Source organism: Canis aureus, chromosome 29, assembly GCF_053574225.1.
Source record: "Canis aureus isolate CA01 chromosome 29, VMU_Caureus_v.1.0, whole genome shotgun sequence".
NCBI lineage: Eukaryota > Metazoa > Chordata > Mammalia > Carnivora > Canidae > Canis > Canis aureus.
This window is the reverse complement of record NC_135639.1, coordinates 31,958,428-31,981,673: the sequence shown is the minus strand read 5'-3', so window position 1 is coordinate 31,981,673 and position 23,246 is coordinate 31,958,428. Positions and strand designations below refer to the sequence as shown.

The window sequence follows — 23,246 nt, the reverse complement described above, 5'->3', positions numbered from 1 at the left end:
ATAAAAAGAAATGAAGTATGATACACACTACAACATGGTTAAATCTTGAAACATTATGCTAAAGAAGCCAATCACTAAGGACAGATATTACATGATTCCATCTACATGAAAGGTCCAGAACAGTCAAATCTATGAAGATAGGAAGGAGATTAGTGTTTGCCTACAAGGTGGCAGGTGGGAGTGAGGGAGAAAGGGGAGTGACTGCTCCTGTGCATGGGTTTTTTGGGGAGAAAATAAGGAGTGATGAAAATGTCCTAAACTTGTGGTGATAGCTGCCCAATTCTATGAATATACTAAGAAATCACTGTAAACGTTAATAGGCGAATGTGATTAGGTGAATTATATACCAATTAAGCTGTTATTAAAAAAAATAATTCAAAACTAGTCTCTTACACTAGCATGAACAATTAATAATTACATGGCTGAAAAGGTTTACTGTTACCTCCATAATGTCAAACATTTGCTGGAAATTTCACATATTTTTATGAAAAAATAAGTAAACATGGATCATATTAGTCTCAAGTCTCCTTATAACATAGGTAAGAAAATAATATACTTACTCCCTTTAAAGGAACTTTAAAAGCAATAAATCGTGTTCCAGGTACAGGATGTCCAATTGGCGTCACAGTCCTCCACCTGCAATGAAAATAAACAACTACAATTATAATAAAAATATTTTAAGGACTCAAGATGGTAAATAAGGTTTTTTTTTTTTAAATAAATAGAGCCTCGTTTGTTGGTTAGTTGCTTTTTGAGTGCTATCATATACAAATTTTAATTTACTGCATCCTCTGCCAAAAAACACAAAAACAGGGGGATCCCTGGGTGGCTCAGTGGTTTGACGCCTGCCTTCGGCCCAGGGTGTGATCTTGGAGTCCCAGGATCGAGTCCCACATCAGGCTCCCTGCATGGGGCCTGCTTCTCCATGTTTCTGCCTCTGTCTTTCTCTCTGTGTCGCTCATGAATAAATAAATAAAATCTTAAAAAAAAAAAAAAAAAGGAAGGTTTTACATATATACAGCACTCCTATAGTAAAAAAGGTGGGATTCATTCTTGATACAAACTTCCAATACCCAAAATGGTATTTTGGGTTTTTTTTCTTGGGCAATAGTAAGAGAAGGAAAATAGTTTATGAATTTTTATACCATTGTCATTGATTATATATAAAATAAAAAGTGGTAATAGGTATTAAATATGAGGATAATAAAAGTAAAATATAAAAATCTACAGTCTTTTTAGTAAGTAGGAAACAAATCATTTTCTCAACGTGATTATTTTGGAGATGTCATGTTTTAATTTCTGATTTATCTTTTTTTTTTTTTTTAATTTCTGATTTATCTTGAATTAAGAACTAAAGTTCATTAACTGTCACGTTTTAATTTCTAATTAATCTTGAATTAAGAACTATAGTTCATTAATTTTAAACATTTTCATTTATCTATGATGACTTTTTATGAATAACAAAGTAGAGAAACCAATTTTTTTAGAAACCAATATTAAAAATAACTTATATAATTATTCCCAAGCTATTTTTGACAAATTCCAATTATAACATATGCAGATTTCTTAAAATTCCCTGCTTACTTCTCCAGCTTCATTTCTGTACCATCCTTCCCTTCTGCAGGTTCTGGCTTCACATTATTTCTTTTTCCTCAGTCCTTCCAATGCTCTGTGCTATTCCTTCCACCCCCTTCTCCCATTTCACTCTTTCAGTCACCCTCAGCTTATAGCTCCAGTATCAGTTCTCAGAAGTGAGACTGTCATCCCTCACCCAGTACCATTACACATACCTTTCACCTTCCTTCTTGGTACTTAACAGTGTTTAAAACTATACACATGATTATGTGATTTTTTTTTGGACAAATCATGATTTCTCTCTTGATCATAAACTTTGAGGGTGACCATATCTGTCTTTCTTTACAGTACAGTACCTGCCACCCCAAAGAGAATTCATAAATATTAAATAAATGTTGAGTAAGTTTGGTTTCATAAAATCACTATTTAATATACTGATTATATATGATTAACAGCTGACTTCTCATTAGAAACAATGAACATCAGAGGTAGCAGGATGACATTCAAATGATGAAAGAGGGATGCCTGGGTGGCTCAGCGGCTAAGCATCTGTCTTCTGGCTCAGGGCACGATACTGGAGTCCCGGGATCGAGTCCCATGTCGGGCTCCCTGCATGGAGCCTGCTTCTCCCTCTGCCTATGTCTCTGCCATTCTCTCTCTCTGTGTCTCTCATGAATAAATAAAACATTTTTTAAAAATGCTGAAAAAAATACAGCAAACTAAGAATTCTATATCCAGCAAAACTATCCTTCAAAAAGGAGTGATAACTATGTTCCAGGGTCCTTTGTTTTGTAGGAACAGAAATTTGATTTTGATGACTTATCTGGAATTTAAAAATACAGTTTGTCAAGTTTTTAAATAGACTCCAAATGCTCCCAAAATCTAGTAACAAAACAATGATGTTGGACTAGGTTTCTTTCTCTTTAAAAATTAGAAAGTGATTTCTAGCACAAGTAAATAAAAGGCCTCACATTTTTACCTTTAAATAACCCATTAACTCTGAGATTTTTGCTCGTGACATTTTTAAAAGATCATTTTTTTTGATGGAATTCTTCACTTGAGAAATAAGATGCCCTGAATACTTAGGACGTTTATCATTTCCTTGATAGTACATCAAATTCCACTATTATGAATGACATTCGATTATGACTATGATAATTTTTTAAGATTCTATTTATTTATTCATGAGAGACACACAGAGAGAGAGGCAGAGACACAGATATAGGAGAAGCAGGCTCCATGCAGGAAGCCTGATGTGGGACTCAATCCCGGGACTCTAGGATCACACCCTGGGCCAAAGGCAGGCACCAAACTGCTAAGCCACCCAGGGATCCCCTCTGATAATTCTATAAACATGTTCATCTTTGGTTCTGACATCAGTTGGAAGCTGTTCTTTTTGCATTAACAATACAAGAGAACCGTATGTTAGCAATTTTAGACCATCTGCTAATATTGCTGACATTACTATAATATGCACTTCTTCCATTCATTTCCACAACTAGTGTTTCCACAATGACATAAATGATAATATCTAAATAAGCTGGTGCTTCATTTAAATTATCTAGCCAGCTACTTTAAAAAAAAAAAAAAAAGGAAAGAAAAGAAAAGAAAGTGCATCTATAAACATTCCCAACACTTGCTTCTGGAATGCACTACTTTTGGGGTTCTGGTTTTCATATAGATAAAATTTTATTAAGCTCTGAAAGAAGATAGAAATCTTTAGAGTACACTATACAAAGCCAAAAAAACTTGCTTACAGAATTCTTGGACACAGTGTAAGATAAAAGGCAATTACCATTGCAACATTAAATAAATAAAAGATAGAGACCGCATGGAGAAAATCTATAATGTTCTGATTGCCACCAACAGATCAATAAGTTGTTAAGCTATCAATCATTCCAGCCATGTGAATGGATGAAAATACTAATTTAGAATTAACAGAAGCAGTGACAGAAGAATATTATAGACAATGTCTACTAGAAAAATCTCTCCACCTATTCAAATACTATCCTGTCCTTGAGGATTAGTTTAAAACATCATTTCTTTCATGAAGTCTTCCTTTATTACAATCTCCCTCCATGACTTAAAATCACAAAGAATAAGACAAACTGACCTCATGTGCCTCCTGTTGTAGTATACCGAGTAAGATATAACAATACTAATGTAGTGTTGTTGCCAAAAGACAAAGCAAAAAAAGTTTTTTGTTTTTTGTTTTTTAATTTTTATTTATTTGTGATAGTCACAGAGAGAGAAAGAGAGAGAGGCAGAGACATAGGCAGAGGGAGAAGCAGAGGGAGAAGCAGGCTCCATGCACCGGGAGCCCGACGTGGGATTCGATCCCAGGTCTCCAGGATCGCGCCCTGGGCCAAAGGCAGGCGCTAAACCGCTGCGCCACCCAGGGATCCCAAAGCAAAAAAAGTTTAACCTGAATCTTATTAAAGAAACAATCATCAAACTCAAAAAGAGGGTCATACATAACCAACTGCCTAGATTAGGGATCAGCAAACTTCCTAAAGGTCAAAGCCTGAACATTTTAGGCTTGTGGGCCACATATCTGCCACTGTAATACAAAAGTAACTATAGGCAATATGTGCATCAATGAGTATATAGCTGTTTTTCAATAAAACTTTTACTTATAGAAACAGTTGATCAGGGATCCCTGGGTGGCGCAGCGGTTTGGCACCTGCCTTTGGCCCAGGGCACGATCCTGGAGACCCGGGATCGAATCCCACGTCGGGCTCCCGGTGCATGGAGCCTGCTTCTCCCTCTGCCTGTGTCTCTGCCTCTCTCTCTCTCTGTGACTATCATAAATAAATAAAAATTAAAAAAAAAAAAAAAAAGAGACAGTTGATCAACCCATGGGCCATATTTTGCCAACCACGGCCTATAGACTCTGAATAAAACAATGTCATGAAAGACCAAAAATAGACTATTGTAGAAGAGATAAGTAAATCTATGCATGGCCTTTTGGGGATCAAAAACAAACTCCATCATAATTATATTGGGAAATCTGGATATGAACTATAAGAATATTGTATCACCGTTTAATTTGCAAAGTTTGATTATTATATGTGATTAGACAGGGACTTATCTTGTTTATAAGAGATACATGCTGAAGTATTCAGGAGTATACTGTCATGGCCTCTGCAACTAAATCAAGTGGTTAAAAAAAAAGTGTGATAAGTGCATATGTATATATACATGAAGATCAAGCAAATGTGGCAAATTAGATTGTAGGGCAAAGGTTATACAAATATTTACTCTATTATTCCTACTTTTCTGAAGGTCTGAAATTTTTAAAAATAAAAACAAGAAACAAATAATAAAAAATATAATTGTAATACTCTGCCCTAAAAAAAAAAATCTCCTTTGAGTTCTTTCTTCTCTGAATTGCTATTTCTGTTAATTAAATGAACTGTAGAGTTCAGCAAGCTATTATTATGTCTGAGTACCTAAATTTTTTCTGGTTAAGTCTTTTTTTTTTTTTTTTTTTAATTTTTTTTTTTAATTTATGATAGTCACACTGAGAGAGAGAGGCAGAGACACAGGCAGAGGGAGAAGCAGGCTCCATGCACCGGGAGCCCGACGTGGGATTCGATCCCGGGTCTCCAGGATCGCGCCCTGGGCCAAAGGCAGGCGCTAAACCACTGCGCCACCCAGGGATCCCCTCTGGTTAAGTCTTATCCTCACAAAGCACTTGGTATAGGCAGTATGTATGTACCGTATGTTCAATAAACTGTCTGTTAATATTAGAATATGGCCATAAAAATATATGAACAAGTATTTTCCTGAGCCATAAACCCCACCAAAAAATGACAAGTAGCAATAACTTACTTGATTGAAATAATATTTATACATTAAATAAATAATATAGTAATTCTGGGAGAAATTAAACAGAAAGTCATGGTAAAGTAAATGAAAGTACAGATAACTGAGGTAATTTTACTAATATTGATTAGCCACTTCTGGAACCAGAGCTTAACCACATTCTGGTGAAAATTACAAGGTAGTAGTAACAATAATTTACATTCCTAGACTTTGAATTTTTTTCAGAAACTTTCATTAATATTATCTCATTTGTTCCTCATGACTCTATATGGAATAGAATATAAATTTTTTAAGGTAGTATTACTTATCCCTACTTAAGAAATGAAAAAAAATGAGGCCAAGAGTTGATTGAAGTTACCTAGTATCCCAGTGAACTAATAGTAAAGTCAACACTTGAAGCTAGGTCTTATTACTTCTCTGCAAAGCCACATTCTATATTTAGGGCAAAAAAGGCAGGAGAGTATAGGCAACTCTTTGTTTAGGAAAAAAAGGCAAGGAGGGAAGGATTTTACACTTGAGCTTTTAGCTTTTTAAAGAGAACACTGTCCTCTATAGGCACCAAGTAGAAACTAAAAAAGACGCCTCTGCCCCATGGTACAAATTTAAGCTTTTTAGAGTTTCTTCTCGATTCCTGTGCTATTTTCTTAGGACCTTCAGCTTGATTCTATTTTTATTTTTTTAAAGATTTTATTTATTTATTTGGGAGATAGAATATGAGCAGGCGGGAGGGGCAAAGAGACAGGGAAAAGCAGATTCTTCATTGATCAGGGAGCCTGGCATGAGGCTTGATCCCAGAACCCTGAGATCATGACCTGAGCTGGAGGCAGATGCTTAACTGACTGAGCTATGCAGGCGCCCCTTGATTCTATTTTTTAAAAATCCCCAACACCACAATCTTATTACAGACCCCTATGGAAATAAAATTTGGTTATAATTTGCATTCATAAAGAACATATATATATAGAGAGAGGATATATATTTTTGAATTAATTTTTACCTGCCTTGCTAGATCTCATTACATTTCTATGATTAAATAAGCACATATTTAAGTTCCCATTAATAAGATGGGAATGATGGGCAGCCCGGGTAGCTCAGCGGTTTAGCGCCGCCTACCCAGGTCCGAGTCCCAAGTCGGGCTCCCTGTATGGAGCCTGCTTCTCCCTCTGCCTGTGTCTCTGCCTTTCTCTCTCTCTCTCTCTGTGTGTGTGTGTGTGTCTCTCATGAATAAATAAATAAAATCTATTTTAAAAAAATAAGATGAGAATGATTAAATAAGCACATAATAAGTTCCCATTCTACAGAAAAGGAAACTAAATCTAATTATTTTAAAATTATTTATCTGAAGTTATACATCTCCCTAGATGGAGATAAGATAAAATAGAATCCAAAGTGCTCCCATTTCAATGGCTTCCAATTTCTAAACTGTAACATAAAAATAAAAAATTTTCATAACCATACTATACTATAGGAGCAGCTATACTTAAAAACAAATTTTAAGATTTATTTGAGAGAGAGAGAGAAAGCGCACACACGCCACGTGTGCATGGGGGATGGTGAGGGAGAGGCTGAGGGAGAGAGAATCTCAAACAAATTCCCCACTGAGGGTTGAGCCAGACACGGGGCTCCATCTTATGACCCTGAAATCATGACCTGACCTGAAATCAAGAGGTGGACACCTATCTGACTGAATCACTCAGGTGCCCATAGAGTGGCTATATACTTTCAAAAGAGGATAAGAACCACTAAGACTTTTTTCCTCAAATATTTTACCCAAATTGCCAATAATTTGGTATATAAAGAGATCAATTTTCCATCTAAACAAACACTGGGTTACTGGTAGGAAGGGATATTTTCAAAGAAGGCAGAAAACCAGTCTTAATATCAAAACTTTACCTGCCACGTTTTGAATCCGTCTTGAAACCCTGTACATTTTTAGTCTATACCACTTCCTTGGTTAAAATGTGTCTACTCACTAGATAAGGGAGCAGATGGAGAAAGAGATCAGTCATTGCTATTTGACATATTAGAGAGGGATGGATTGTGGAATTCAGTGATTAGAGCACTGGAAAGTGGTGTGAAATAAAAAAAAAATCACTTAGGTGTCCTTCCTTTCCTTAAACTCTCAAATCTCACTGTTAACTTCAATTAGTTTTTGTTCTGATTACTATAAAATTTGGAGTCAGTTTGCTTTTATTTTTTAAGTAACAAAGATGGAAATCACAAAAGATTTATTGAAAGCTCTTGATTTGGCAGTATACTAAAACAGTTCCTTTCTCATCTTAGAATGAATTTTTTTCTCCCCTCCCCTCCAGCCACACACACACTTTCTGTGATTGTTTTGGAGAGGAAGAAAATGGAGGAAGTAGAGACTAGTTTCCTACATTTACAGAGAAATTTCAATTAAAATAGATTTCTTGGATTCCCTCACAGAGATGGATTGAGAAATTCTGTGATGGAGGCCAGGAATCTGTATTTAAACAGGCGATTCTGCTTATTAAATTAAATCAATTTAAATGGTAATTCTGATTCTGGTAGTCCAGGGACAACCCTGAAAAAACAAGATCCACAGACAAGCAGTACATGGCCAGGTAGAATAATTCATTCTAGATAGAGGGAAGAACAAAAACAAAACATGAAGGCATCCATACATATGCTGTGCCTGACAAACAGGTGCTTCGTTCCCTTAACCTTCCTCATCCTCAGTTTCTGTACCTGTTAAATGAAGAGCTGGATCACATAATCGCTGAGGACCTTCCCAAATTTAATATATGAGCATCACCCAAAATATCCAGAAATCATGCTTCACTGTTACCTGATGATACTGTGCTCATTGCTATTCATTTATTCACTCAGTAAACTTATTAAATACTAATAAATGGAGAAAGTGTTACTCCTCAAAAATGTTTAGTCTGGTGGAGAGAGAGACAATTACCACAAAATGCCACACGACAGCGATTTAGGGATGGCATCACAAAGAAAGTAATCTTGAGCAGAAACTTTATGAGGGAAAAAGGAGTGTCATTCCATGAAGGAATGACACATGAAAAGGCATGCAGGCATGACGCCACATGCCAGGCCCAGGATACAGTGAGCAGTTTTGTATGATTTTAGCGTAATGTGCATGCTGGAGAGCAGTAAAAAAAAAAAAAAGAAAGAAAGAAAGAAAGAAAAGAAACAGTTCATATATGCCATGTAAAGAGCTCAGATTTTACCAGATGGAAGAAATGAAAACAGAGAATCAGGCTTGCATTTTAGGAGACAGTTTGGTGACAGTACAAAGAAAGAACCAATGACATATTGCCTTACACCTGTCAGAATGGTTAGAATCAATAAGATAAGAAAGAACAAGTGTTGATGAGAATGTGGAGAAAAGGAGCCCTTGTGCACTATTGGTAGAAGTAAAAATTGGTACAGCCACTATAGAAAACAGTATGGAGAGTCCTTAAAAAATTAAAGATAGAAAAACCATATGACCTAGTAATTTTACTACTGAGTATACCCAAAGAAAACAAAAACACTAATTCAAAAAGATATACGCACCCCTATGTTTATTATAACATTAATACAATAGCCAAGATATGGAAGAAACCTAAGTATCCATTGTAAGATGAATGGATAAAAAAAGATGTGGCATAATAGTGTACAGACTTGTCCAATCACTATGTTGTATACTTGAAACTAATGTAACATCATGTGACAACTATACCTTAATAATAAAAATAATGTGATATACATATATACTTGTACATATAGTGAAATATTACTCAGCCATAAAAAGGATGAGATCTAGTAATTTTCAACAACATGATAAACCTAGAGGATATTACACTAAGTGAAATAAGTCAGAGAAAGCCAAATACCATATATGGTATATGCAGAATCTAGAAAACAAAACAAATGAGTAAACAAAAAGCAGAAACAGACCCATAAATACAAAGTGATGGCTACCAGAGGGGAAGAGGGGGAGGGGATGGGCAAAGTGGATAAAGAAGACTGGGAGATACAGGTTTCTACTTATGGAACAAATAAGTCATGGGGATAAATGGTACAGCATAGGGAAAATAAATCATACTATAAGACTGTTGTACGGTGATAGATGATAGCTACACTTGTAAGCAAGGCATAATGTATAGACTTACTGAATTGCTATGTTGTATAACTGAAACTAATGTAATACTATATTAATTATACTTTAATTAAAAATTTAATTACTTAATTTAATTTTAAAAATAAACAGAAGATGACAACTTGGAGAAAAAGACATCAATTTAGAGGCTACTATCAAGAGACCATGGCTACTAAAACAGAACAATGAAGACAAAAGTAAGCTCCAAAGATCAACTGTTTAGGAGACAGAATCAAATAACCTGCTGACTATCTGTGAGATGTTTAAAAAAAATTTAAATTTCGGAATTGTTCTTAGTTTTAGCTTGGGTGATTGGATACTGGCTTCATTCAAAAAATGGGAAATAAAGAGAATAAGTTTTGTGAGGAAAGGCAGGTTTTAAATACTGCATATTCAGAGTTTTGAAAATTGGGGTAAGGGTACCCATAGTAGTGTAGAGCTCAGGTCAGGAGTATTGGCTAAAGAGTTAGAATTCATTACCCTACAGATGGTAGTTGAGGCTATGAGACTACTCAAGAGGATAAAATTAAAAAAAGAACAAGATAAAGGACAAAGCCCTAGAGAGCAACAGTTAATGTTTATTTTTTTGTTTTATTTTTTGCTTTTCTAAAGATGAACTTCAAAGTGTTCATATGCCAAAGAGAAAAAAAATGGCTAAAAAAAGAAATCATAGAAAAAAGAGACTAGAGCAAGATCCCAAAGGAACAAGTATAGAAAATTCAAAATGTTCTAAAGAGATGGGAGAAGAAAAATAGAAATTGATGTTAGAGAAATCAAAGAAGGAAAGTTCAAGACTGGGCAATGGTCTACAGAACCAAGTGCATTTAAAAGGTCTAAGAAGATACACTGGATTTGTCAATTAGAAAGTCCTTAGTGGCACAGTAAGTGATGGAAGCCTGAACTTTGCAGGTAGAAGAGTTAACAGATATGGGGAATGGGAGATTACTCTCTCCACAAATGTGGCAGTAAGGGAGAGGAGAGAAAGCAGAAATCAGAGGATAGTCCAAGTGAAGGCATTTTCTCTTAGTTTTTTGCTGCTGTTGAACAGGGGAGATGAAGCTGGTACAGGGAACTAGGAAAAAGTATACTGAAGATTAAAGAAAAGGTTAATTGATGAAGCAGGGGCCCGGGGAGACAGAATGGTTGGGATCTAGGATACATACAGGATCAGTTGTGGATAGAAAAAGCATCTCTCTTTAGCTGAGACAGGAGAGAAGGATATCTGCTGTTAAAGTTAAGTTGGGCTGGTGGTCACTGTCGCAAATTCATTTCTGAGACTTGATTTCCTCTGAAAAAGCAAAACGAGCTGCTGAGAGTACAAGGTCAAAGGTGGGATAGAAGGCTTAAGGTTAGAATAGCAGCTCTGAGTGGAAAAGGAAAAGAACGGCTGATCTCTATTATGGACCATGATATAGCTGTCATTACAATAATAATCCAGTTTTGTGATTTTCAGTACTAGAACTTGATTATCTTTAGATATATGAGTTGAAAAAGCAAATGACTAGGGATCCCTGGGTGGTGCAGCGGTTTGGCGCCTGCCTTTGGCCCAGGGCGCGATCCTGGAGACCCGGGATCGAATCCCACGTCGGGCTCCCGGTGCATGGAGCCTGCTTCTCCCTCGGCCTATGTCTCTGCCTCTCTCTCTCTCTCTCTGTGACTATCATAAATAAATAAAAATTAAAAAAAAAAAAAAGCAAAAGCAAATGACTAAACTGAACTAGAGCGAAAAGCAAAAGTAGGGAACGACAAAAAACAAGGAAATTTTATTTCTTCTTATATATATTATTTTAGGCAAGGAAATTTTAGATACTGATGTGAATAATAAACCAAGCAGTGTGGCTAGACAAGAAAGTTAAACTATGTAGAGGCTGATGATGATAAAATAGTAGTCAAGGGGAAGGGCCTTTATGAGGTCACATTAAATATAGAAAAATAAGAAAGAAGGAGAGATGAATAAACAAAGATGAGAGGACAATGCTGGAGTGTAGGATTTTTAATATGGAATAGTCTTAGACATTCAGGTCCCACAGACAGTCATTTCAGGTGCTGGAACTGTGTGATACACATGACTGCCTTAATCCCACCATGATCTTATAGGACTTGAGTAATGAATGCTGAGTTGGGTGCTAAATTCATTAATAAAAGTGAGTGAGTGACCAGGGAGCCGATAAATGATGGTGAAGAGGAAGGTAGATGGTAATTAGATGAGGGTTTCTGTTGTTTTACAAGTGCAGGATGGAGGGGCCTAGCAAGAGCAATGAGGAGATGGAGCATATCAATGCCCTCTGAGGTATGTGGGGCATGACTTCCAGTGTTGAGATGCTAGAAAAACAGTAACCTTATGGGAGAGTCAGGTTCCAAATATCAGAAGGAAGATGTTCTGTAAGAAGATAGATAGGGATAGGGGTGTCTGGGTGGCTGTCAGTTAAGCATCTGCCTTGGGCTCAGGACATGATCGCACGGTCCTGGGATCAAGCCCCACATCGGGCTCCCTGCTCAGTAGGATGTCTGCCTCTCCCTTTCCATCTGCCTCTCAACCAGCTGATGCTTTCTCTTGCACTTTCTCTCTCAAATAAATAAAAGCTTTTTAAAAAGATGGGTATAAAGAGGAGTTTATTTACATCACATAAGGGGTGTCCAGAGAAAGAGTTAATATCTCTGGAAGAAGGTTGACAATCAGATGATCAACAGAGAAACTATGGGGATAAGGCTTTAAGAAATGATCAGCGTTATTACCAAGTATGATGGAAACAAGAAGGGTGGGATTTACTGATCTCTGATCTTTTTTTTTTTTTTTTTTTTTTATTTATGATAGTCACAGAGAGAGAGAGAGAGACAGGCCGAGACACAGGCAGAGGGAGAAGCAGGCTCCATGCACTGGGAGCCCGACGTGGGATTTGATCCCGGGTCTCCAAGATCGCGCCCTGGGCCAAAGGCAGGCGCTAAACCACTGCGCCACCCAGGGATCCCACTGATCTCTGATCTTAAATAAAACTCTTATAATACTGTTTCAGTATCAAGCTTCCAGAGACACTAGGACTTTATTTGGTTGCTGAGGTTAAACAACAGTGTTAGTTTTATTGACTACATTATTAAAAAGTAAAAAGGACTTCAAGAAACTCAGGCAATCAATGAATCTCAGAATAAAAAGATTAATGATGTTTATACTCATCTGTCATTAATATGGACTTTCAGAAAATAAGATTAAAGCTTACAATCTCGTGAGAAACTCACAAATTTCATTCCATGAAGCACGAAAGAAATAGTATGGAACATAAGGCAGTATTTTGATCTCTAGATGGTATGTTTATAAAATACTGCTTGAAAATACAAATCTGTTCTGACTATTTACATTATACAGTGAGGTTGCAGCTTAAATTCACCCAACGTTTGGCAAGAATCAATATGACAGTACTGTGCTACCAATTTTAGACCTCAAAGACTTTCATCTCCATACAGAGCTATAGCTGTGTTCATGGCAGACCCTCTGGTTTTGTGATAGAAAAGCTCTAAAATATGGGCAAACGAGTGGAGGAAAACATAGTATGATAGGACTAAGGATTCCAAATTATTTTGAGTATGAATATAATGGAATGAGGAGTAAAAATCCTCAGTGTGATTATTTTGTCACAATATATATAATACCTATTAAGATTCATATAGCAAGGAACAGAATTTTACTTGGAAAAAAACTGGATCCAAAGCATAATCATCAGGAACTGACCTTCTAACAGAGGAAAATTTCTCAAAGAAAAAAATAATAAGGCAGAGAGCTTAATAAAAGAGTATTCCACTCTTCAAAAAAAGAGAGGGACACCTGGGTGGCTCAGTCAGTTAAGCATCTCCCTTCCACTCAGGTCATGATATCAGGGTCCTGAGATCAAGCCCTGGGTTGGGCTCCCTGCTCCACAGGGAGTCTGCTTCTCCCTCTCCCTCTGCCTTTTCCCCTGCTTGTGCTCTCTCTCTCTCAAATAAATAAATAAAATCTTAAAAAAAAAAAAAAAGAGTATTCCATCAGAACAAGTGAAGAGGGCATTTTTTAAAAACGTTAAAATACTGCATAATTTAAAGGGGCAATTGTACATTTTTAATTCTTGTTTTTAAAGATTTATTTATTTATTTTAGAGGGCGGGGGAAGAAGCACAGGGAGAGAGAGAATCTCAAGCAAACTCGCAACTAGTTCATTTAGAGGCTTTAGAATCTCCAAAGCATTTTTCCTATTGCACAGTCACATTTTACCATAATCCCAGGTGGGCGGTAGGACAGGGTATACACTATGATCACTCAGGCTACTCAGATGACAAAACTGCAACTCACAAAGTTAAGGGACTATAGGGAGATCTGAAGTGGTGTCATTTTCTGAGGCTCACATTATGGAAGGTAACCAGGCTTTTTAACAAAATAGTCCTTCATAGCACTGCCTGGCAACATTCAATAGGATGTTTTATTCTGGAAACAAGTAATATACTGAACTAAGTTCCTTCCTCTCATTTACCCTTTACAGCCAGAGTTACAAATTCAAATGCCAGGCTGGTTGACATACCTAAGTAAAACATAGCCCAAATAAAGAAATGGTAAAATAATAAAAAAGTCAACCAGTGCTAAGTCTCAGTGCTGTGGAGGCTAAAGAGGGATGGGAAACTGGAGAGGCTTACTCTTCATAGAGAAGACAGCTGCAAATCATTTATTATTGCCATGTACAGATCTGGTTTCCTAAATCCGATTTTTCAAGAAATCTAGATTTTCATGTGAAAGGTCCAGACCTTTAAAGGACAGGAACCTAAAAAAAAGAAGAAGAACTGAAGCAAACACTTTGGCAAGTAAGATTTAGATGAGTAGTCAGTGAGATATCTGCTGGACGAATACTATTTTCCTTTAAACTTGAAAATATTTAAGGTTGGGGCACCTGGGTAGCTCAGTGATTGAGTGTCTGCCTTTGGCTCAGGGCATGACCTGAGCTCCCTCCTCACAGGGAGCCGGATGTGGGACTTTATCCCAGGACCAGGATCATGCCCTGAGCCAAAGGCAGACGTTCAACCAATGAGCCACTCAGGAGTCCCTTTTTTTTTTTACCCCTCTCAATTAGATCTCAAGTCCTACACTACCTCATTTTAGCCTATTCATTCTTCGGGCATATATACTTTGTAACACACATGAAAGGGTAGTTATAACAATACATCTCAGTAAATACACATCATTTGTTTTTTTAAAAACAGTACCCCTGCTGGGGCACCTGGGTCGTTAAGCCCGATAAGCTTCCCACTGTTGATTTCTGCTCAGGTCATGATCTCAAGATCATGATCTCAGGGTCCTGAGATGGAGCCCTCCATGTGGCTCCGAGCTCAGCCGAGAGTCAGCTTGAGATTTTCTCCTCCCTCTCCTTCTGCCCTTCCCCCACACCCCTCTCTAAAATAAATACTTAAATCTTAAGAACAAACAAACAAAAATACCCCAAAAACCCCACCCAGTTGTCCTGTATAATAATTCGAGAAATTAGGCGAATTTAAGGAACAGCACAGATTACATGTTATTTGCATATGCACTCCTATTCTACATAACCTATAACATTGCTATTTAAGGAAAAAGTATTGACTTTTTCCTTCTTTCACCACTACCATTGCTCCTAAATTCTCACAGCAGAAGAGCCGTAAAATTCAAGATGGGAGACCCATTAAGGATCTTATCCAGAATTACCAGCCGGCCAAAGGATTTCGAGGCCTGGACACATCTAGCGGTAGGCAGTCACTTCAGATGATAACGCGGGCAGCAACGAGGTCTAGGTCTGCGTCTGCCACAACGTCCCGACATACCCCGGGACCTGCTTTCTTCCCTTCACATCTCCCCTCTCCCGAATACACACGGCCACACACGGCCGTGAGAAGCTGCAACCGCCTCCGGGGTTGCCCCGGAATCCCAGCGCCGAGCACGACGCCCGCTGCAGAAAGCGGCGGGGAAACGTCAGTGGAATGTGTGGATGGACGCAAGCCTCTCTCCTCACCAGCAGGTTTCCTCACTTCATCCCTCCGCCAGTCTCCCAGGACAAGTTTCAAAACACTGAACATTGTACTTAACTCGTTATTTTAACTTGGGGTGAGTCGCTGGGAAAAGAAAATAATGTCAGCTGTTTTCGTTTATTAAGCAAAGATGACACGACACGAGCGCGCAGGTCCTGCATGCCCTGATTCACCGCGTTTAAAAGTACTACCTTGGTGATACTCCTAGCAAGCGCCGGAAAGAAACGAACCCCTGGCATCTGATGCCACCTCCCAAGACGACTGAAGTCCAAGAAGCCCTCTTCTCCCGGCGCGGTGGCGGAGGGGGGTCCCCGGGGGTGTCCGCGGGCTCCGGAGCGCCCCCTCCGCGCCCCCTCCGCGCCCCCTCCGCGCCGCCCGCGCCGCCCGCCGGCAGGGGACCGCAGGGGCCCGCAGGGCGCAGCTGGACCGCGGACAGCCGGCTCGGGCCGGTGCTCACCCGTCGGGGATGCTGTTCTTCTTCACCATGATGCCAGAGGTGCGGGGCTTCCACGCGCCCGGACACGCCGCTCTCAGGCCGCCTCCGGAACAGACCACTCGGGCTCACAACGCAGACGCCGGGTGAGCAGAGCGGCTCTCCTGCCGGCGCTGTAGGCCCAGCCCGGGGCGGGAGTGACAGACTCCGACGCCCCAGCTCGAGTCCCAGTCCCGGGGGCGGGTGAACAGACGTAGCGCACCGAAGATCCCCGAAGGCGCACGCTCCGCGCTCGCAGGGACGCCACCGGCTCAGGGGCCGCATCGCGCATGCTCCGGGACCGCCTTGACGTCAATCCCCGAGGAGGGAGCGCTCCGCGGGCGGCGGGCGCGGTGCCGAGAAGCCCTTCGAGGCGGTTGGTGACCTCTCCGAATCCACGGTAAATGGTGCGTCCTTCCTTAACTGCTCATAACTAGCAAGAGTGCCCTGCCATCCAGGTGAATGTTATGCTGCCTGGTAAAGCCCCCCCACGCTGCCCTGTCACCCGCCCCGGTATCTTGTCCGGTTGGAGCCCTGCGCTGTGCGCCGAGCCAGAGCTAGGTAGCCCCTATGACCAGACCGGGCCCGCACAGGCCGCTGGGACTTGTAGTCCCCACAACCTGGCCCGCCGTCCGTCCCATTGTACAGCATTCCGGAGTCGTGCTTGATTTGCGCCAACATCCAAGACCGTGTTGTTTATTGAGTGCCATTTTGTGCTGAACATCCTGATGGGGTTGCTGGAGGGTAGATGAGTCCGCACCCCAGCTCTTGTCTTCCCTTTAGGGTAGGCAGAAAGGTGAACTTGCAAAGCAGGATGTATTGAACGAAAATTACAATCACGATGCCCCTGGAGATCACACAAGGGCAGAGGCAGAAAAACATTTCCTGGAAGATGTGGCGTTTGTGTCAGGCTTTGAGACGTGGATTGCTGTAGGTTAGAGGAAAGTTGCAAACATCGAAGGATGGATGTGGCAAGGAGTGTAAAGGAAGGTGATCAGGCGATAGTCAAGGTTTTATGTTCGAGAGTGCTGAGCAGGACGTAGGCTGGGAAGTTGACACGGCGGTCTTTTGGCCTCATCTTCAGGAAGGGCCTCATTTTGACTTTCTCTCCAGTTGAGATTCTGACTATAGACACTGAGATATATTGTCGAGTTTATATAAAAGACAACATCACCGGACTTACCTGTGTCCAGTTTTTGGACATTATTGGCCATGTTGTTCTATGAATTAATACATTTTTATGAATCCTGTAATTAACTTGGTAGTGGCTCAATTACATTTCATTGTGTGTTAGATATAAACTTTAAAAATATACCGCAGCTTTTGTAACCTCTTGGCATTTATCAATCTTTATGCACCTAAGGCCCCAAGGGAAGTGAACCCAAATCTTTCTTGACCTATAAGAACAGGTTATGGTGAGTTGAGGACTTAGTATGGTGGATGATTTAGTTTTGATGCCTTTCAAAGAATTATATATAATTCACAGAAAATCGTTTGTCAGGTCACTTGTTCCTAGCTTTTTTTTTTTTTTTTTTAAGAAAATAAGATTATAGTTAACAAAAAAGTATTCATTTTCAAATCTGTGAGATGACAAAACACTTGGAGTCACGATGCTTTCTGTAAAACATTGTGAAATAATGCTATTATATTTACCTAAAGGTAGAATTTCTTTTCGTTAAATTCCACCTTTTCTATACCTTAGTACCAGTATATATGCCATATATTTAATAAATTTAGATTTTTTCAAAATGCTAGCAATTGCCTTAATTTTACCATAACTTTGAACAAGACTTTAAATTTTTTGTATAGTATCACAATGCAAATCAAAGAAGTCTGGAAAAGCATGCTTTGAGAAACACTGCTTGCTATAATGGAGTTCAGAAAGGACTGGTCATACTATGTGATAATAAATGAGCTAAAATAAAGATAAAGTTGGATTTAGGACTGAATTCCTAAGGAAGGAAGGAAGGTGGATTGAAGCATTTGGAAAGATTTCCAAGAGCTGGGAGAAAGCTAAAAGAAAAACAAATTTCAAAAAAAAAAAAAAGAAAAACAAATTTCTAGTTAGTTCATAATTAACCAAAGAAATGTTACCAAATATCAGAACGTGCATATTGTGACCATTCCACATACTAGAGATTTTTCTGTAATTTTATTCTGCTAAAACTCCTGACACCAAATGGCACGTGACAGAGTTAACCAAGGTGATTGAATGTTAAATTTACACACAACATAAAATTTCATTTCAGGAGTCACCATAGTGATAAAGGCACAACTGGATAAATTTGTAGAACCCAGAGATTTCTGAATGCTAAGCAAGAGGCAAACATTTACACACATAAATTGCCTTATCTTTGCTATGGATCAGAAAGGCTGGATGAACTACTTGACTTTAATTCTTAGGTTTTGATTATGAACCTCCAGGTCATCTGATACAAAAATAGCTAATCCTCAATTTCCTTACCCTTTAGAAAGAACTTTAATGGGCAGCCTGGGTGGCTCAGCGGTTTAGTGCCGCCTTTGGCAGGGGTGTGATCCTGGAGACCCGTGATCCAGTCCCACGTCGGGCTCCTTGCATGGAGCCTGCTTCTCCCTCTGCCTGTGTCTCTGCCTCTTTTTCTCTCTGTTTCTCATGAATAAATAAAATTTTAAAAGAAGACCTTTAACTATAAGAATTATAAATTAACAATAACCTTGAATAGAAGATTAGGTTTAACTGTTGGAGCCAGTTTTTCAATAAAAAGAATAGAATTGCTGTTAGAAGGTGAAAGTCTGAGTTACAATTTTTCCTTACTTCTGCAAGATTTTCAGAAAAGCAAATTCAGGGGCACCTGGGTGGCTCAGTCGGTTAAGATCCTGGGGTCATGGGGTCCAGTCCCAAGTCCAGCTCCCTGTTCAGCCCAGAGCTTGCTTCTCCCTCTCCCTGCGCCTGCCACTCTGCCTACTTGCATGTGCACTCTTTCTCTCTCTCTGTCAAATAAGTAAATAAAATCTCTAAAAAAAAGGCAAATTAAATTTTTTTCTAGATCTTCAATTTTATTTATTTTGTTTTATTATTTTGTCTATAATCATTTGTTTATCTTGTATCATTTAGGGAATGATAAGTGAACCTGGTTAGAAACATTTCCAGATCTATAAAATAATATCTTGTTAAAAATTTCTTATAGGATAATTTATTATAAAATAAAATTATAATAAAATTTATTATAACTTATCTATAGGATGTACTATCACTAATGTTTCCCCTAGTTTAGCAGATAAAATATACAGATGTAGGTATCAGTAAGCCAGGTATTGATTTGAAGTTCATTTAAGACATTCTTGCAGAAAGCAAAGTAACTTAAAAATTCTCTTTTCCTGGCATCATATTCCTGTTGTGTGTAGTTTTGCTATGTTAGTAGGAAAGATTCTTAAAGATATTTTAAGGGGTCTTCTATCAATTTCCTAAATGTCTATTTATGATTAAAGAAAGAATTTAGGCCTGATTTTCTTCTGTTCTTCTGTTCTCTTCTATACAGTATTTTTAATCATCTTCTGGATTTCTCACCTGAATGTCCCGTAAACATCCATTAGCAACATCCAAAAACTGAATTTATTGACCCCTACCCAAACTATATTCCTACTTTGACAATACTTGAAATGACATTACCTTGCAGTGACTCAAACCAAACACCTGGAGTCCTTGATTCTTCCCTCACTGTCCTCTACATCTAATTGTTCATCGTGGAATCTTGTGATTTCTACCTTTTAAATGAAATTTTCTCCACCTTCCAGTCCCACTTCCATTTTTGATTCAGATCTCTAGCACCTCTCATTGGGACTATTATAATGGCCTCTTGGGATCCTTGGGTGGCGCAGCGGTTTGGCGCCTGCCTTTGGCCCAGGGCGCGATCCTGGAGACCCGGGATCGAATCCCACATCGGGCTCCCGGTGCATGGAGCCTGCTTCTCCCTCTGCCTATGTCTCTGCCTCTCTCTCTCTCTCTCTCTGTGACTATCATAAATAAATAAAAAATTTAAAAAAAAATAATGGCCTCTTAATCAATCTCCTCTGTTAATCAATAATCTCCTCCTTAATCAATCATGCCTCTGTTGAATATCTCCAAGTTTAATCAGACATTTTTTCTCACTAAAGTTTTGTATTTTTTGGAGGGTTCCCACATATTTTAATTGTAGTTATTCCTAGGTATTTCGAAAAGATTTTTGTTGTATTGCTATTATGAAACTGATCTTTTTCTATTATGTTTACATACAGGGAAGCTATTAACTTACACATATAGTCCTCTTGATTCTGCTACCTAACTTTCTGATTGTGTCTAAACTTTGTGTGTGTGTGTGTGTGTGTGTGTGTGTGTGTCTAAACTTTTTGATTGTCGGGATCCCTGGGTGTCTCAGTGGTTTAGCACCTGCCTTCGGCCCACGTTGTGATCGCATGATCCTGGGGTCCTGGGATTGAGTTCTGCATCAGCTCCCTGCAGGGAGCCTGCTTCTCCCTCTGCCTATGTCCCTGCCTCTCTCTCTCTCTCTGTGACTCTCATGAATAAATAAAAAAAATCTTAAAAAAAAAGAAAGTAGAAATGAAAGAACCATCATGAAAAGTATTTCAAAGAAGATATGAAAGAAAAGCTATTAATGGAGTTTATAAGGATCTTGATTATACTAATAGCCCAATTATAAATGTAGGATAATCCTGAACAGTGTGATATATTTTGTTCTATATTTTAATCATAGTTCACGTTTAAAAACATAGTAAGTTTAAGAATGAATTATAGTCTTTGATGTGTTAGTTATGCAGAAGTATTAGAGGTGGGTTGTTTATTAATCCCCTTATGTAAATATTAATTCATTTACCTGTTCTCTCAGCCAGCAGTCCATTTTCTGCTTTGTTCAAAAAAAAAAAGTTTTCCCTTTTTTTAGTCAGTGAACAAAACATTTACAGGGCCCATATCTACATGTCTTTTGGAGTAACTCCGGTTAAGACTCATATTTTATCCCTGCCTTCTGGATGGGGATGGCAAGTTATGAAGAACTGTGCAGAATCCTGGAAATGCTATGTGAAATTATTGGAAATTAAAGGGAGACCTCTATCAGTCACTTGCCAAGGTTATTTCCTCACACCTTTCCTCACGCCAAGGGATTGCTGTCTCTTGATCAAGAATAGAATTAGGTGGGCAGCCCGGGTGGCTCAGTGGTTTAGCGCTGCCTTCAGCCCAGGGAGTGATCCTGGAGTCCCGGGATCGAGTCCCATGTCAAGCTCCCTGTGTGGAGCCTGCTTCTCCCTCTGCCTGTGTCTCTGCCTCTCTCTCTCTGTGTCTCTTATGCATAAATACATACAATCTTAATTTTTTTTAAAAAAAGAATAGAATTAGGTATTTTTAATAGTACTGAAGAAGGGATGCCTGGGTGATTCAGTGGTTTAGCGCTGCCTTTGGCTTGGTGTGATCCTGCCATTCCCCCGATGAGTCCCACATCGGGCTCCCTGCATGGAGCCTGCTTCTCCCTCTGCCTGTGTCTCTGCCTCTTTCTCTGCGTTTCTCATAAATAAATAAAATCTTAAAACATTTTTTTTAATAGTACTGAAGAAGATACTGAACATCTCTCATTCAATAGTTCTTAAGTGTGATACAGGAAGCACTGGTAGATTTTGAAGTCCTTTCAGAAAATCTGTAGACGAGGCTCTTATTGTGATAATGACTTTTACTTTAATTGTTATTTAAAGAGTCTTGGGACACCTGGGTGGCTCAGCGGGTGAGCATCTGTCTTCAGCCCAGGGTGTGATCCCGGAGTCTCAGGATCCAGTCCCACATCAGGCTCCCTGCATGGAGCCTGCTTCTCCCTCTGCCTGTGTCTCTTCCTCTCTCTCTCTCCATGTCTCCCATGAATAAACAAATTCTTAAAAATAAAAGTAAAAATTAAAAAAATAGTCTTTTGTTATTGTATTTCTTAAAATGAAAAACAAACTCATAGTCTATATAGCTCTACAAAAGAACTTAACGTTGCTAGTATGATTTAATTTCAGAATATTGAGGCTTAAAAACTTAAAAGGAGCGGCGTCTGGGTGCCTCAGTCCATCAAGCATGTCTTCGGCTCATGATCTCAGGGTCCTGGGATCCAGCCCCACATCAGGCTCTCTGCTCAGCGGGGAACCTGCTTCTCCCTCTCACTCTCCCTCTGTGCATGCTCCCTTGCTCTCACTCTCTCTCTCTCTCAAATAAATAAATAAAATCTTAAAAAATAAAAATAAAAAACTTAAAGAGAATAAATGTTCATTTGAACATACTGAGTTTTTTATAGTGGTAGGATATTCAATTAGAAATACGAGCAGGCAGCTAGAATAGGGTATTCAGGATAGCAGTAAGGTTGGAGACAGATTTGGGAAGCCCTGGGAATACATACACTCTACAAAGCCTTGGAATGTGCCCACATGTAAGATATGAAGAGAAGTGTGACCATTGAAGAACACAGGGAATAAGTCACCAGAGAAGTACAAGAGTAAAGAACCATGATATAGAAAGTTTTCAGAAAATAAAGGTGCACAACATTATCAGATGCTACAGGGTAATCAAGTAATAACTAACAGGCGTAGAGTGTTGATTTCAAAGTGTTTTTATATGTCTGATCTTATATGGCCCTCCTAAAAGATATAAAGTTGGCAATATATGAACACTAAGAACTAACCATTGGATTTTATCATAAAAAGGTCTTTTTTGGTATTACAGGGAGAAATTATTTAAAAATCAACTGTATTTAAAGAGTTCATACCAATTGATAAAGAGGTGAAATTTAAGAAAACAGGCAGAGGATATGAACTGGCATTTTAAAGGTGATGGCTTGGGTGTCTAGGTGGCTCAGTTAAGCAACTACATTCAGCTTTGGTCATGATCCTAGGGTACTTGGATGGAGTCCCACCTGGGGCTCTCTGCTCATCAGGGAGTCTGAATCTCTCTTCTCCCTCTCCCCTGCTTGTGCTCTCTCCAGCTTTCTTCTCTCTCAAATCAATAAATAAAATCTTAAAAAAAAAAAAAAAAGGTGATGACTTTAAAGGGCTGATGAACATATGAAAAGATGTTTAATGCCAAAACAAAAAGATGTTAAGGTAACCCCCCCAACTTTTTTGCAGATGTCAGAAGATAACAGTGCAGAAGAAAATGTAGACAAGCATCTCCAGAAAGGTTCTCAATAAGTATACCACAACTCTGATACTATTGGTTTCTATTTTTTAATGATGTAAA

The 23,246-nt window shown here is 38.9% G+C and overlaps 2 protein-coding genes across 63 annotated transcripts in view; one reads left to right on the top strand and one right to left on the bottom strand.

Annotated features, from left to right (window-relative positions):
- The window catches only part of LOC144301353 (RNA/RNP complex-1-interacting phosphatase-like), a 74,193-nt gene extending 57,627 nt beyond the window's left edge, over positions 1-16,566 (bottom strand). For 7 of the 18 annotated variants that reach the window (XR_013368173.1, XR_013368174.1, XR_013368176.1 and 4 more), the window contains exons 1-2: positions 16,001-16,560; positions 561-636 (exon numbers count right to left, since the gene is read on the bottom strand). Coding sequence is in view for 9 of the 18 variants with exons in the window: in XM_077878248.1 (XP_077734374.1) it covers positions 561-636; positions 16,001-16,029 (105 nt within the window). In the remaining 9 variants the exon portion in view is untranslated. Of the gene's footprint in view, positions 1-560; positions 637-14,184; positions 14,310-16,000 lie in introns of those variants that run through there. The other 11 variants (XM_077878250.1, XM_077878253.1, XM_077878251.1 and 8 more) reach the window with 5 other exon arrangements.
- CC2D2B (coiled-coil and C2 domain containing 2B) overlaps positions 16,283-23,246 on the top strand; it is a 110,433-nt gene continuing 103,469 nt past the window's right edge. For 4 of the 45 annotated variants that reach the window (XR_013368168.1, XR_013368166.1, XM_077878213.1 and 1 more), the window contains exons 1-2: positions 16,681-16,799; positions 23,135-23,186. Coding sequence is in view for 28 of the 45 variants with exons in the window: in XM_077878213.1 (XP_077734339.1) it covers positions 16,764-16,799; positions 23,135-23,186 (88 nt within the window). In the remaining 17 variants the exon portion in view is untranslated. Of the gene's footprint in view, positions 16,474-16,675; positions 16,800-20,827; positions 21,118-23,134; positions 23,198-23,246 lie in introns of those variants that run through there. The other 41 variants (XR_013368165.1, XR_013368167.1, XM_077878235.1 and 38 more) reach the window with 32 other exon arrangements.